General features: G+C 43.7%; 1 protein-coding gene across 2 annotated transcripts in view; it reads right to left on the reverse strand.

Annotated features, from left to right (window-relative positions):
• dstyk (dual serine/threonine and tyrosine protein kinase) overlaps nt 1-17,473 on the reverse strand; it is a 74,643-nt gene that overhangs the window by 3,680 nt on the left and 53,490 nt on the right. Inside the window, exons 1-10 of one of the 2 annotated variants that reach the window (XM_081705344.1) lie at nt 13,788-16,600; nt 12,656-13,062; nt 7,458-7,937; nt 6,189-6,384; nt 5,561-5,799; nt 5,305-5,388; nt 4,962-5,138; nt 1,867-1,996; nt 508-664; nt 163-295 (exon numbers count right to left, since the gene is read on the reverse strand). In XM_081705344.1, the coding sequence (XP_081561470.1) occupies nt 163-295; nt 508-664; nt 1,867-1,996; nt 4,962-5,138; nt 5,305-5,388; nt 5,561-5,799; nt 6,189-6,384; nt 7,458-7,937; nt 12,656-13,062; nt 13,788-13,878 (2,094 nt within the window). In that variant the 5' untranslated portion in view covers nt 13,879-16,600. Of the gene's footprint in view, nt 1-162; nt 296-507; nt 665-1,866; nt 1,997-4,961; nt 5,139-5,304; nt 5,389-5,560; nt 5,800-6,188; nt 6,385-7,457; nt 7,938-12,655; nt 13,063-13,787; nt 16,601-17,473 lie in introns of those variants that run through there. The other variant, XM_035520400.2, reaches the window with a different exon arrangement.

The raw sequence follows: 17,473 nt of genomic DNA on the forward strand, positions 1-17,473 counted from the left end.
GTGCAGTCTCTCCATGATGAGCAGTACTGCGATGCTGGAGCCTCCCCCGTATATGTGTGTGTGTGTGTGTATGTGCGCGTGTGCGTGTGTGTGTGTGTGTGTGCGCGTGTGTGTACGTGTGTGTGCGCGCGTGTGCGTGTGTATGTGTGTGTGTGTCTGCACCTTCAGGCCTGTGTACAGGTCTCTGTGCAGTCTCTCCATGATGAGCAGTACTGCGATGCTGGAGCCTCCCCCGTATGTGTGATCAATCACAGAGCCGTGCAGATCCACCAGACGATCATGCTTAGGAAGGGACCTGAACGAGAGAGGGAGAGAAGAACAGACAAACCGACAGAGCGGGAGAGTGGGGATTGAAATAATCATTTTTAATAGTTTTTTTATACAAAGACATGCCACAAACTAAAAAGAAAAAAAAAAAGAAGTGGGCACAGAGCTAATAATTTCTAAGTAACAAAATTCAACAAATTTAGCTAATAGCTGGCCAGCAGAGGGCGCAGTATGCCTTACCGAGTGTAGTGGAACTCCAGGGCCAGGTCGTTCCAGTGCTTGTCATCGGGAGGCACCACTGATTTCAGAGCACAGGGGTAGCGTCTCCCCCAGCTATCACACAAATAGACCACTCCATACTGCCCTCTGCCCAGTTCCCGACCCAGTTTGGGCTTCCCTAAAAAAGAAGAACCAACAGGAATCTAAGCTTACAAAGTCCCACAGAAGCTCAACTGGAGTCTGCAGATTTCAGGAGTCTGTCACTAACATTTGAAACCAAGAACATCAAATTATTCCTGTAATAACCACAAGCTGATTCTCCAACAATATCTCTCTCTCTCTCTCTCAAGGTGTGTGAGTACAGAAGAAAGACTTCTGCAAGATCTCATTTTGCAATGTCTTGCTGAAATAAAAGTTACACAAGTCAGCGTGTGTATGTGGGTTTACTCGCTGTGGAGCAGGAAGTCTATACATGTCTGTGTATATATATGCATATATATATAAAATGTGTGTGTGTGTGTGTGTGTGTGTGTGTGTATCACCATGCCACAGGAAATTTAAATGCCTGAGAACACATGTTTGTGTGTGAGAGAGTCTCACACTAGCCAACCTTAACACAAAGATGGAAGAGTTGTGCAAGAGCACAAGAGCAAGTCAAAGCAAGGGGTGTGAAAGTCATGACCTAGGAAGAGGTTCAGAAAGGTCACCTGCCTCACATTTTAGACATGAAAATCACCAATCAAGCAGGAGTAAACACCAAGCGGTCACAGTGAAAAGCCATCTTTCTCCATTTTTTAAATTTGCATTAGCATTAAAAAAGGAGGAACTTCTGCATTTCAAAAACTGCCTAATGTTTTGGGGAGCATTAAAAAAGTAGCTCACAGGAAATGATGCATTAACCATAGCTCTGCAAAACTAGAAAGCTTCTCAAAAACGCTTACCAGGTTTATTTATAGACACATTCTGCATGCAAGACACTAATTATCACTACCTATTTGTTACTTAACAGCATATACAACATCTTAATTTAACACATTTCTAATTTCATGCACATTTTGCTGCTAATTAAAGTGAAAAAAAACAAAACAAAACTGAAGGCTGAAGTATTGACACTGAAACTCAGGAACCAGCACTGCAGTGAGCGCATGCAGAGAGAGCAGCACAGAGCTCCAGCACTGCAGTGAGCGCATGCAGAGAGAGCAGCACAGAGCTCCAGCACTGCAGTGAGCGCATGCAGAGAGAGCAGCACAGAGCTCCAGCACTGCAGTAAGCGCATGCAGAGAGAGCAGCACAGAGCTCCAGCACTGCAGTGAGCGCATGCAGAGAGAGCAGCACAGAGCCAGTGTGCTGGTGTGTGTTTGTGTGTGCACGTGTTCTCACCGTGCAGTAGAGCGTCTCTGAGTGAGCAGCTCTCCAGAGAGAGGCGTGCCAGTCGAGGGGCGTGTTCTTTCCGCACACGCAACCACAGATCCTCCGTCCTCTCTAGACGACCCGTATGACGTTCCTCCAACTACACACACACACACGTGCATGCACAAATACACAGGCAGGCACATGCACACAAACATGGACATACACACGCGCACACAGACAAATGCAGACACTGAAAATTAAACCCTGTTTCTCCAGTCAGCAGTGGCATGGGTATTTTAGGCCGAATTATATCAGCACAAATCAGTGTTTTCCTGCAGTAGCCCAACGCGTTGACTAAAATAAAGAGGCTTTTTATTAATAAACACAATCACATTATTGCTCGTGTGAATGAATATAATTACTGATTAATCTCACACCTTCCCTCTTTCCTTCTGTGTTCTTTCTCTCATATTATACGTATACACACACACACCATTTTGCAAAAGTGTGCAACCCATGTAAATGTTATCAGATAATTTAGATCACAAATGACTGATATTTGGTGCAGTCAAATTTTAAATTTAAAAGACTGGTCCTCAAACTGAATTAGTGATCTTGATTTTATGTAAGAAAAAAAATTCTTAAAACCTGTAACAACCTGAATGCTTACAAATGGCGCTAATGTAATTTATTAATTCTGTGGGAAATGCACGAGGTTGAACCGTTGTGCTCTGGGAGCTGCAGGTGGACACAGGTAAAAGATGTCGCCTTTACCTGCCAATCATTAGAAAAGTTCACATTTTCTGAATAAAAGACCCCTTAGTTCAAGTATTACTACTCAGACAGTGAATCTGACGGAATACAAAATACTGAAATGTCTGGATATCCCAGTGATCACTGCAGGATTTATTGAGAGCTCCACAGTCTTCATCCAACCAATCTGAAGAACACCATGCAAATCTGATGGGTGAAAATCCCTTCAACGCAGTGCACAAAGCTGGCAGAAACCTACCCCAACAGACTTAAAGGTCTTACTGCAGCAAAGGTTTATTCTTCCAATCACTTGAAGGGTTTATATACTTACTCAAGCAGTATTTGAGGTTTTTTTTTTTTAAATAAATGTTGACAATTTGTATTACAGTTAAATCTGATAAACTTAACAAGGTACTGTATAAAAATCAACTTGTAACAAAAAGGGTGCCAAACCTCATAAAATATATTCTTAAAATAAACTAATCATATATACTGCCTGGCCAGATAATTACTGCACAGGTGATTATGTTTCAGCTGGCAACAAGTTATTGATCCCCAACTGATGCAGTGAGTAGCTTCTCATTTGTTAAACAACCATGTCGAAAAGACACATCCTGTGGTCGTGGAAAAGATGTTAATCTGTTTCAGAAGGGTCAAATTATTGGCATGCATCAAGCAGAGAAAACATCTAAGGAGATTGCTGGAACTACTAAAATCTGGTTAAGAACTGTCCAACGCATTATTAAAAAGTGGAAGGGCAGCAGAGAAACATCATCTCTGAGGAAGGAATGTGGTCGGGAAAAAATCGTGAACAATCGTGATCGGCGATCACTTAAACATGTGGTGAAATCAAATCATAGAAAAACAACAGTAGAACTCAGGGATATGTTTAATAGTAAAAGTAAGAGCATTTCCACACACACAATGCGAAGGGAACTCAAGGGATTGGGACTAAACAGCTGTGTAGCCTTAAGAAAACCACGTTATTGAGACTAACTGGCAAAAACGGCTTTTATTTGCTAGGGAGTATAAAGATTGGACCCTGGAGCAATGGAAGAAGGTCATGTGGTCTGATGAGTCCAGATTTACCCTGTTAAAGTGATGCAACCATCATGCCTAGTGCCTACCGTACAAGCCTGTGGGGGCAGTGCTATGATCTGAGGTTGGTGCAGTTGGTCAGGTCTAGATTCAACAACATTATGTGCCCAAAGAATGAGGTCAGCTGACTACCTGAATATACTGAACGACCAGGTTATTCCATCAATGGATTTTTTTCTTCCCTGATGGCTCGGGCATATTCCAAGATGACAATGCCAGGATTCATCAGGCTCAAATTGTGAAAGAGTAGTTCAGGGAGCATGAGACATCATTTTCACACATGGATTGGCCACCAGAGTCCAGACCTGAACCCCATTGAGAATCTTTGGGATGTGCTGGAGAAGACTTTGCGCAGTGGTCCAAATCTCCCATCATCAATACAAAATCTTGGGAAAAAATGAATGCAACTCTGGGCAGAAATAAATGTTGTGACATTGCAGAAGCTTGTGGAAATGATGCCACAGCGAATGCGTGTCGTAATCAAAGCTAAAGGCAGTCCAACGAAATATTAGAGTGTGAGACCTCTTTTTTGGCCAGGCAGTGTATAAAATCAACCACTGAGGTGGGTATCAGTGATAAGGAACACATTTAAAAACTGGACCGGCAATACACAGATTAGATGAGGAAAAATGAGGTAGTTTAAGATAAACTGGACAGATAAGTCTATGGCATCTATGTTTTCCCTGAGTAAGCTTCATTGTCTGAGTTTATGGGATGTAGGGACAGTTTAAGGAATGTTTTTGATCATATTTTGCAGATGGTAGTCTCTGATGTTTAGTATATGAAAGGCCAAAGGGATTCTCAGGTTCTGTTTCTCCTAACTTGCCCTCTCCTGCCAGGCCAGTTCTTCTGCCTCATCCAGTTTCAGCTGCTAGGTTATGATCACTGCTTCTTATGAGTGTCTGCTTGTTGTCTGTAACTCAGTTTTGTGTGTTTAAAAAGTAATGTGTAATTATCGGATTTATTTTTATTTTAAAGGTATTTTAGAATTCTGTTTCTCTATATTGTAGTTGTAGTGCTAGTATATTATTCAGACTTGTAGCCAATGAAATTTATTGTATGTGAATTTAAGTTGGAAATGAAACACCAGAAAATCAGATCCAGCAATTTGACAGGACTGAACCTAGAACAGTCCAAACTGCTGTCGGATAAGAGGATGCTGTATTTGATGACCCATTAGTCCTGCAAAACTTAGTGTCAGACCACACCCCCTGCCCTCATGCGAGTGCCTGCAGGTGCACGTGTGTGTGTGCGTGAATGCCGCACGTTACCTGGCGCAGTGAGGCGGCAAACGCATCATGTGAGCTGTTTAGGCGGGTGCGGAACTGGGAGCAGATGCTCTTGGCCAGTTTAGCAGCACTCAGACTCTCTATGGCATCCTGGGCTACTTTCCTCTTCCACTCTGGAGTTATTGCTGGAGGGTTCACCCAGGTCAGCCTCTGGATGATCTACAGGGGAGAGGGGGAGAGAGAGAGAGAGAGAGGGAGAGAGAGAGAGGGGAACCATCTCTACTCATCTTGTTTACTGCTGATATTGTAGCTCTATGCTCTACCAGTGAGGAACTCATACTGCGGTTGTGCCTGGGTGATCTTTGACCGAGTGGGAATTTCACACCTGTTTGATCTGCTCCCAAACCAGTCGTGTAACAGAAGATCCAGAGTGAAATGTCACCTCCACGTGATAGGCAGCATTCAGGATCTGAGATCACGTGATCACACAGGAATAACAAAACGGTTAGAGTACTCCAGGTTAGAAGGCCACTGAGCACTTATAATTTAGGCATCTCTATGTACATTTTAAAAAGTTGTTTCTCTGCACATCTCCCCACAACTACTTAAGGTGTGTGCGTCTGTGCGTCTTGGTCCGTAACCTGTTTCAGGTGGTTAGAGGTGACGTTGTGAGCGGAGGTGTCAATGTTCGATTTCTCCAGGCTGCTCAGACACCTCTCAAGTGTGCCCACGCAGCTCTCGCGCAGATAGTTCACTGAGCTGGTGAGTTTAGTGGCCACCGCCTGGTTCAGCTGCACCACGATCAGCTCCTGGATCTGCTGGATACACGACTTAATGTCCTTAGAGGTCACGGGCTCTCCATTTTGGGTCACGATAATATCTGAGAGAAGGGGGGTGGGGGGGGAGAGAATAGTCAAGCATTCTCACGAATACACTGAAGACTGCACTATAAAACACCCAAGTTAGCCACAAGCATCTAATTTCCTCTAATGAATTTCCTCAAACAGTACAACTATTCATCCCACAGTCTCTGCCACAGTCAGTGTACTACTGCTGAGTAATCACTCACACGCACACTGACTTAACAACACTGCTAACCAGTGAGTGTGTGTGCATATATACAGAAACGTACCTCCACACAACCACTGAACTCCAACACACAGACCACCTGCTCGAGTTCTGGTTTTCAGCTGCAGCGAGCCTACCGCACAGGGCACTACTCCACAGAGACGGCCCCCCCACTGCGACTATCGATCCTTGAACCCTGACCTGTGAACTCCAGGTTGGCGGCATCCTCCAGCAGCTGTTCCTTCATGGTGCTGAGCGTCTCCACGATCATGTCCTTCATCTCCTCTTGCTTGCGGTTGGCGATGGCCATGAGCGAGGCGAAGAGCTCCCCCTCCTTCTCCCGGGTGTACTCAAGCCGGCGTGGGGTGATCTGGAGGTCCCTCTGCAGGTCGAACGCCTACGGGGGTAAAGTTGGGGGCGGGGAGCATACAACGACAAGCAGCCATCAGCACAACAATAACTGCAAATGAATAACAAAAAATCAACAGCAACAAAGAAACTGAGACCCGTTCTAAGCAGTGAAATCCATTAGGTTTTGTATTTTGTATTTGTCCTGTATTTCTTATTGTTTATTTAATGACATTTTGCACTATATCGGACTGGTTGCACTTGTGTAGCATGTTGTCTGTTGCACTGTTGTTTTGTGTTGCACCATGGTCCTGGAGGAACACTGTCTCGTTTTTGTTGTGTACTTGTATATAGCTGAAATGACAATAAAACCTCTTGAACTTGAACTGATCATCTGAAATTATGATCTGCTATGATCTCCAATATTACATTACAAATGTCAGTATGGAATATATAATAGCTTCAAGTCAATTGGTAAATCCAGAAATTAATATATTCTCCAATCAATATTGGGAGAGATGTTTAATGCTGAAGTTATTACAATACCAATATAGTACTAATATTACTGTGCCATCACATGAATCATTAACATGAACACCAAAACATTAACAAAAACAATAAAAAAAATTTTTAAGAAAGCACAATGCATGTCAATTCTTTTGCCATTGTAATAAAACTGCTTGGAATCCTAAAAAAATTCCTTGCAAATATTCTCTCTATTCAACTAGCACGGAAACAATACTATTACAAAGGCAACAATCAGCATATAGCATGCTCAAAACAGACATATATCCCCACACCTCAAGTTAAATATTTAACTAAAAAGTATAGTGAATTAATGAACTATTCTGCATAAGCAGAACTTTGAAATCAGATAAGGGGTTTGTTCAGGTCATTTTGCTGTATTGAAGAGTCTTCTCAGCAGTTAGTTCATATATACTTTAGAAAATAAATAAATAACTAAATGCTTGCAAGAGGAGTAATTTTGCACTACTCTACAGACCAGCATCACTCCCCCCGAGCACATCCTTCTACAGCCAAACTGGGACAGTTCTTATAGCTCTCCTTATTTTAATACTACAGGTGTGCCTCAGTGGTATGTTTTGGGACCACCACTCTCACCTGGTTGATGAAGAGATTGAGCCAAAGGCAGTGCAGGGCATTGAGGCGGCTGGCAGCCTCCACCTGCTGGCCAATGAGCACCTGCCTCGCAAAGGGACCCAGGAGGCGGTGCAGGCGGTCCACACTTTCCCCAAGGACGCTCCCGTGCGGCTGGGAGGGGGCACCGCAGGAGCAGTTCCCCGCCCCGCTCGACAGGAGGCCCAGAGAGACAAGCTGCTTGTAGAGAGCACCGCGTTCGGCAGGGCGGCCGGGCTCCGGGGACGCCGTCTCGCCTGGCTGCGGCGGCCCGGAGACTCGAACATAGCAGATGGGGTAGGGAAGCAGCTCTCGGATCTTGAGGAGAGACGCTGCCTGCTCCTGGGTGACAGAATCCTGGCTCAAGGCATAGAGGGTGATGGGAATGGTGTCACGTAGGCAGTCATCCAACGCCTGTGTGAGGGTCTGCACGCCTGCACACGGCACCACCATGATCTTAGCCTCCTGGGAGTGGCAGAGAGACAGAACAATACCAACATAGCCCAGCAGCACCCTTTGAGAAATCCCAATTTCTCCCGGTCAAATTTCTTTTCAAAGTGGGTTATCATCTGAGCAGTCAGCCAGTGTTGGTCACAGTGCAATACATTTTATAAAGGATGACCACACCAGGGCAAACGTTGGTATGGTCAGCAGTAATGGCACCCCTGCAGGCCAAAAGCCACTGCCTATTTGTATCCTGATTTGCTTACTATGTGGATGGACATCAGCTAATTACTTCTGTGCTACACTTCTTGGCTATATGGACAGTGAGTCAGCAGAATGCACAGCTTAACCATAGCCCATATTTACACATCATCTCAAATTACCTGGTCTAGGATCAACTCTGATGCAGGTATATGATCATATGCATCACCACTGGGAAGGCAAAGCCTGATTCTAGACCAGCTCATCTTATTCTGAGCAGATTAACAGATATAACATGAACTGAGAACTGTGAGGAAGAGGTCATACAACTGGAAAATCATCCTGAATACAGGATAAGGAACATAGGCCTGACATGTATGGAACAGGGAAAGCTATCAACATTGATCAGATTGCTGACAATGAGTGGAAGCTATCAGACAAACAAATCCTACCAGTGAGTGTGGCCAAGGTCATACTAACTGCTGACCTGCTAGCCTCCATTCGATATCAACCACATAAGCAATTCTGGATTAGAGTGGCCAGATGTCTGGTCTTAGGCTGGACAGTCCAGTTTTTCAGCTCCCCATCCTCCATTCAGGCATTCCCACACATATTTCTCATCCTTCTGGTGTTATTATTTTTTAAATATCATTTTAGCGGGTCACATACATTTCAAAGCAAATACCTTGTATATCACCACCAAAGGCATTTCAGATCTCTATCAGCAAAATGGTTTCATTTTGAGGATTAGGAAAGAATTACATCTCTTTGGGGGCGACATATGTGATGTCCTCCTTTCAGGAGTCATTAACGTGGCCACCCTATCTTGGACGAAAGCAGACATGCTATCAGAATACGACTGCGGCTTCGACAGCACAGCAGGCCTGATGTATGGGACTTAGTAATGATGGCTAACAGGCCATCAATATCTCAGAGTTCTCGTGGGAAAACCTGCAGTGGCCTGACCTAGAGCAAAGAAATACTGGACAGGGGCAGAAGTTGACATGCACTGGTAATTAAACCGATGGGAGAAAGAACTGACTAGAGACAGAGAAAAAACTGACTATGACTAATATAATACATTTGAGGTTTCAAATAATGTTAACAATAAAAGACATCAACTTAATATCAAGTAATATTAAATAAATAAATAGAAATCAAAACTCAAAACCACCACCGGACTCCCCAGAAATCTCAGAGCCACTATGTGCGTATTCCAACCTGGCAAACCGTTTATTCTCCCTTCTGTGATGCACAGCCCCTCGGGCTCAACACATCCAGCACAGGAGGGACAGAAAGAGTGACAAAGCAATCAAGACCGAATGAGAAAGAGACCAAAGACAGGGGAGAAAAAAAAAAAGAGTGGGGGAGAGAGAGAGAGAGAGAGAGAGACTTCAGTCTAACCAACACACAAAAGAGGCAGTCAGTGCCGTCTCCAGCAAAACAAGCCCGGCAGCCGTCTAAAACCTCTCCAGAACAAAGATGGCCTGCAAGCATTTGCTTTAAAAACTAGCAGCCTGTTTTTTCAGCCATAATGCCCCCCATTTTGCAGAAGCAGCACAGCCACCCAGAGCCTCCCTGTGGGCACTCCCTTCAGCCTCGGATCTGATGAAAACAAAGTGCTGCTTCAGTCTCAAATACCGCAGCCGTACATTTCCCCAATACAGTTGTTTTTTTTAAAGCTGCTTGTAATGGTAGAAAAGAAGACTCCATAACACATTACCCATTTAGTCTTCTAAAGTACTAGGAAAGAAGCCGTGTAGGTCCTGTGGGTCACATACATATATGGAGCGATACAGTGTGTCCATGGCTTTTGCAAGTTTTTTTTCCTTTTCGGCCCCTCATGCTGGTTTTTTTTTCTATAAGTCTGCAAGCTGCAAAATAAACTCACTCAAATGTGATGTCTCATTTTTTACATTTCATTCTATTCCATAGGACTGATGCAACAGTCGCACTGCCAGACTCCAAATCCCAAAATTCCTAGGATCACGCCAAGATTCCCAGAATTCCTTAGGACTACTCCACTCCACATTTTCAAAGTGATACTACAGAGGCATTTTTTAACTGGCAAATGTAGAAGACAGGCAACACAATCCCAGCTCTGTATGTGCAGTAATATTTCTTTGTAGAAAGAAAACGTACAGAAATGATCCATGATGAACGTGAATGTGATCTGAACAAACAATGAAAACAGGCAGAATTATGTTATTATTAACAATCATGAGGTTAGCATGCGATTAGTTGTGTTTGTATTGTAGCCAATAACCCATGACCTTGAATAACAGCCACCAGCATTAACCCCGTTAACTCCAGTGGAACAAATGACGGACATTGGCTGGTGAGATGTCTGCATCACTTGTAGGGCACATGCCTCCCTGCACTCTCACCGCGTGTTCAGTTGAGTAAGGGGGGGAGGAATCTCAGGCCACAGGTCCTAATTAGCACGGAGGTGCTGGGATCTCCTGAGCCACTCCACATTTCTTTAGCGTGCCGGTGAGAATGACACAGCACTGGAGCACCGCCTCACCCACAGGACAGCGGACACTCACCAAACACACAACATCCACTACACACAGAGCACCGGTCCCAAATTCCCACAGCCAGAGATCAAACACCGTGTACAGCATGTGGTGATGAGCGTGCCAGCCCACCAACAGCACACACTTCTGCACGGACCCTCTCTGGAATCTGCCCCAAAGCCCTTTGTGCACCTGGAAAGTCTGGAACACTGGTCTACTCTTAAGGGGAAACCACAGCACAAGCAGACAGACCTTAAAACCTAAAAACTAGGTACTCAGATTAGAGAAAGTACCTAGAGAGGTGTGCAAAGATTAAAGCTGTTTAACCAAACAAACGATACAGGCCAAGCACAGCTCCAGCCACCGGGAACTGAAATCCATGACGGCTTTCTGATTAGGTTGATGTTGGTCATGTGCACACAGCGTGAATGTACAAAGTACAGTCAGTCACAAATCTAGTTTTCTACTTTCTCCAAGTTTTTTCTCAAGTCAGGGAAACAAACAAACCGTCATGGTAACCTGCATGAAGTCTTAATATATAGGACCCTGAGGCCAGATTCTCATCAGTGTTGTTGGGCGTTTCTCTACGCAGTGCTCATGAGGTACACAGCTGAGCTGAAGCGAAGGGAAGTTGCACAGCGTGGTGGTGGCTTAAAACAGGCAGAAAAAGACAGGAGGGGAGAAGAGGAGACTGAGGAGAGGAGCTGCTGACCTCACGTCCACACAGCTGTCCATCAACCCACTTCAGGACCTTTCAGAGGTGTGACACGATATAAACCTCAAACACATCTCCACTGTTTGAGTTGAGCATAGATCCAATGTGAGCACCAAGTAAGCTCTGGGATTCTAAGCCGTCTAAGAGAGCATTTGCACGATGCCGTTTCAACTTGTGCAAGTTGTATTACGTACTTGGATAAGGGTCAACACAAACTGCAATTGAATTCTCTAGCCTGCGCGACGCACCTCACATTTTTAAACCGTGCGGTCATGTTGAGAAACGTCACCTTTTGTGCTGAGCATCGCAGAAGACTGCCACACCTTGTCCACTGTTGACCAATCAATCAAGTAGGGCCTTAGATGCACTGATGGACGGAAAGGTAGTTTGGACTGTTCGCACCACAAGATATACAACACTCAATACAAAGATTACTGGGGCAAAATGTCTATCAACAGTCTTGTTCTTTTTTGGACATTCTCTGACTGATGTTTTGCCATACTCTGCCGCTATTATCTTCACTAACGAAGCGTGCTTCGCTTTCTCAAGCACACGATGCAGCATGCCTCACTTTTAAAAAGGTGAACACTCCCTCAATTCCTTAATACATTAAGATGTAGATTCTAGAACGACTTGCCGCCAGTAGCCAAGAATGGCGTGCGCCGAGTGTGTCCTGACTGTGTTTCAGAAGCTGTAGAGATGAATGGAGCTCACTCTGTGGTAACGCTAGCGTTCAAATAGAGCCACGCCCTCTGCCGAGCCTCCACTCCGCCCACAGCAGAAGCCTTCGTCCAATTGAAAAAGCAGAGAAGCAACACCCCTGTTCAGAGGAATCACCAACACTGCTCTACTCCTGCTCAACACTTGCACACAAACAGGCGCACACTGTTATATCACTGTGTTCCACTTTATAGGGGAGATCTCTTGCAGAGGGGGGAATCATCAAGAGGCATGTCTACAATGCAGTCTCCTGTGTGGCTCCCGGTCCAATAAAATGTTCATTGTCAGGGGAAGAGGTTTATATGTTTAATAAACATATCCAGAACTATGGCATCCAGAAAGTAAGTGCTCACAAATGGGCTTACTTCATGTATTATGCATGTTTGGGATTTCCTAATCAATATTGCTTAGACATCACCCAGGCCAGAACACTGCATTTCCCAAATCTCCTTATGTCTCAACTTTCAGTATTAAAAACACCAATGACCCACCTTTTTGATTCAGCACAAGGGACATTATATTTATCCCAATAACCCTGGTCAACCCACAGTACAACATTTCCCATTACTCCCTTTGCCTCGGACCTGCAGTAGCATGTGATGCAGTGTGATCTCCAGCTCAGCCAATCGGTGTGCATTATCCTCACACTCCTCCTGGATCTCAAGGTCCTGCCGGGGCACTGTGTCCCACCGTCCGCAGTGTGCGACAAGCTGGTGCACTAGCTCATACTGCCCTGGCAATGCCAAGCTCAGCCGCGTCTGTCGCCCATGCGTGAAACACAGCTTCCGTCTCTTGCAGGTTCCACCCTCTGGTCCACAGGCCCCACCCAGCTCTGCCCCAAGGGGGAGGAGCTTCTCACCCAGGAGGCAGTTGAGGAGCTGGTAGCGGGCAGGGCAGTCCTGCCCTAGCACCAGGATGTATGGGACACTACCCACAATGCTGTTCAGATACTCCTCCTCGTCCCGTGGGAAAGAAACACAGTTCAGCTGACCTGGAGAGAGAGAGAGAGAGACAGAGAGAGAGAGAGAGAGAGACACACACACACACAGACAGGGTGAGGGGGTAAAAGAGTAGGGAGAGAAAGAGGAGACTTACATCTAAATTCACAATAGTTTCAGAGTATTCAGATTAGTCCGATTATTCAGACTCAGATGGGTGAAACCTTTAGCGTAGTTTAAAAATTCTCAAACAACATGCCTTTAAAGGACAGACAGATAGCCAGAGAGCCAAAAAAAAAAGAAAAAAAAAGAGTGAACCGCACACCAAGAAAGCAGACAAAACAGTCACAAATATGAAAAGACAAATTTTGAGTAGTTACAAAATCAATACAGTGCAAAGCCCATCTTCACCAAATACGTCCTATACCAGTTCAAAGAGTGATCTCCGGCCTCCCGCTCTCAGGTAGCACAATGATGCCTGCTGGCTACCTTTAAACACCTCACAAAATCACTCCACAAAATTTTGCTCCATCAGGTAAATATGGTCAAAAACCATCCTTCCCAAGCCGTCCTCTCACTAACGGGCACCACTGGACAAGTCCAGGTAAAGGCTAAGGATCGCGATGTCTATACATACCAAGATGTTACTGAGCCTCAACTCGTCTCAGCTGCCATGGCTACTCCCACCACCCCCTCTAGAAAATTGGACTAGACATTAATTGCTTATTTTTTCCCCCATTTTATTATTAGTTATTTATTGTTCTCTTAAAATGCTCACCACTGTGGTGACCAGAGGTTGGGCCTGCCCTTTGAGTCTTGGTTCCTCGCAAGGTTTCCTCTTCATGCTCTGGGGAGTTTTTCCTTGCCATAGTCACTTTGGCTTGCTCACTGGGGGCTTGGACTTGGACATTTGTAAAGCTGCTTTGTGACAATGTATTTATATAGTGCTTTTTACAACAAATGTTTTGATTTAAAAATAAATAAATAAAAAGAATTTACACAGAGTGATAAACCCCTGACCGAGGAGATTAAGAGCAGAAAGACCATGGCGGACCTTGTTCATAAGCCCTAAGCACCTTATTTCTAGATCCAAATCCAGTTTCCACAACACTACAAACAGTCACATGAACAAACTACACAAATGTGTTGAAAAACTATACAATTACACAAATGTGTAATCCAGTCTATTTTAGGCTCCCCTCTTATGACCCAGATTGACACAAACACACAAATTCTAAAATGGCTTCATAGCAACCAGAATAAAGGTTATATACAAATACAAGAAACGTAATATACAAATATTAGCATGACATAACAGTTGCATTATCAATTACCTTGATTAGGGTTATGAAACACCAATTTTCCTCATGGTTACAACTCTACTAAAGAACATTTAAACCAACACGGAATTAAAAGGACAGTAAACAAAATAAGCTTTAATGGCTATCGACATTCATAATCACTTGTCTCACACACACACACACACACACACACACACACACACACACACACACACAGTTTATGGTTATTATCCATAGTGACACAGACTGCTGTGGCTTTTCTAACCGGTGGTTCGGTTGTCTTTTGACAGTGATCACTGGCCTTTTTTAATGTTAGTGATTGTGACTGGTTATTTTTCAAGCCAATTGAACAAGGGTTTCTCAAGGCAGAATAAATCACAGCATAGTAAGACAAGCTCCCTGCGGGTAGATCAGCGTCATGGCGATTGAACCTTACACAGTGGAAAACCTGTCGAACTGCAATAGGCACCATAGCAGAGGGAATTCTGGGTGATATTCCCAACCCACTCCTCAGGGCCTTGGGCCAGGCCATCATTCCCTTCTGCGCTACATCACCTGAGGCAGGAATTCGAGAGCTCTGAAACTTGGCGGCTGGCGTACTAGGCTGAGTCCTGTGGGACGGCAGAGGGAACCAGCAGCCCAGATTGTACATCAAAGGGCTTGTCCAGCTCTGACCAGGACCAGGACCACACCCACAGCATGTTGCACAAGCAGCAACTAAACTCTAATCTACACTACATATAAGCAATATCTGGTCTGGACCCAATTCATATCTAGTCCAAATGAAATGCATATCTTGTATGGATACATTCCTCAGGTAGTTTACACAGGAGAGACATGTTCCAGGAATCTCTGCGGGTGTATAATTTTGCGTGTGTGTGTGTATATATATGATAGCTATATGATGGGAATAATAAATATATGTATATATGTGGTGTGCTGTCAGCATTACCCATGTATCTAGAGGTCAAGACCCACTAGGGCTTAAAAAGGATTGAAGGACTGTAGGTGTGTGTGTTCCTCATGCTGTTAGCTCGTGATTCCTCCATCAGAGCAGGCCTCAGTGTAATACTCCCCTCCAGCAGCAATGATATGCTCCTCCCCTCACCCTGTGACCTCAAAGAAAAACCTCATCTTCTCTCCAGCACTACAAGAACCAGACATGTGAAACTCAACTAAGTTCCATCTTGTTTCATTTAGAACATTTCAAATCAGATACTGGAAAGAGGCTGAATAATTAACTGAACTCTCAGTCCTGTGGGACGCATCCACAACAAATACGAGGGAGAGAACAACCACAACTCCAAGTTAGAGATCATCCACTTCATAATCAGTGAGGCGCCTGCACTGCAAAGCGCTCCATTTTCAACACACTCACAACACTGGCATCCAGTGGAGCAGTAATCTGGAAAGCTGCCAGGTCTGGCATTGTACTTCAGATCCACAGGGATGGAGACTACACCCTCTTTTCACACATGACAGCACAAGAATCTTTAATCACACCCAGCTCAGAAAACACGTCTGTAGTCAGTCAGTGACCAGGTAGAGGAGATGTGGTCTGTTCCTGTTGGGAAGCTGAACAAGGCAATGTCAGAGCACAAACCTCCAACAAGCAATTGAACTTACTACAGAAATCAGAAAGGTTTGAGCTTTAGGGACTGTTTTCATCAAACCACCTTCACATGGATGGCCAACATTCACGTGATCCTTAGGAAAGGAGAATGCCATCATCCACCATAGTCGGTTCACGTAGGTTTGGTGTCTGGTGCAACAACACTTTAACCAGAGACAAAAAGGCGCTACAGAACCAAACCATGGCTGATTAAGAAATAAAACAGGTACCACAGATCATCATAAATCAACATCTTAACAAAACCCACACTACTGTAAATGATGTCTCACTACAAACTGTTCACCATTTTACAATACACTAGAAGGTACGTGAACCTCTCCAACTCCAATGCTTCATTTCATAAACTACAAGCAAGACATGTTATGAGTCTGGAGTGACAGACATTAACAGATATGGGTACCATGTGGTCTGGGACTAACCATTAAGCATGCTTTAGAAAATCCTGGTATTTCCCCAATATAAAGTCTGGATATGGGCACAGGGTCTCTGTCAATATCGAGACATTTGGCCATCGTTATGGTTCCTCCTTCTACTTTTGTCAATTGTGCTTCTTAGGTTTAGTCATCACTGATCAAGCCAATCAGAACTTGCATAGCATCAACATCACAGCCAGTCAAAATTCTCAAAACTCACAACTGGGGTAATGCACTGAGAAAGATGATGGAAAAGGCCACGAGAAATGTTTTATTTTTTTTACTCACTGTTACCATTCTGATACACTATTCTGTGTGCATGTATATATATATATATATATATATACACATATACATATATATATATATATATTTATTTACACACACACACAAACACACATTATATACATATACACACACAAACACATTATATACATACATACACACAAACACACGTTATATATACACACACACATTATATACACACATTATATACATACATACATACACACACTATATACAAACACACGTTATATATACACACACACACACACACACACAATATACATACACACACACATTATATACATCTACACACACAAACATTATATACATACATACACACACAAACACACGTTATATATACACACACACATTATATACACACATACATACATACACACACTATATACATACATACACACACAAACACACGTTATATATACACACACACATTATATACATACACACACACACACACACACACACACACACACACTATACACACACACACATTATATATACACACACAAACACATTATATACATACATACACACACAAACACACGTTATATATACACACACACACACATTATATACATACATACACACACACACACAATATACACACACACTATATACACACACACACACACACACACACACACATTATATACATATACACACAAACACATTATATACATACATACACACACAAACACACGTTATATATACACACACACACACACCTTATATACATACATACACACACTATATACATACACATACAAACACACATTATATACATACATACACACACACACACACAATATACACA

Source organism: Electrophorus electricus, chromosome 22 (assembly GCF_041902795.1).
Source record: "Electrophorus electricus isolate QZ-2024a chromosome 22, ASM4190279v1, whole genome shotgun sequence".
Taxonomy (NCBI): Eukaryota; Metazoa; Chordata; class Actinopteri; order Gymnotiformes; family Gymnotidae; genus Electrophorus; species Electrophorus electricus.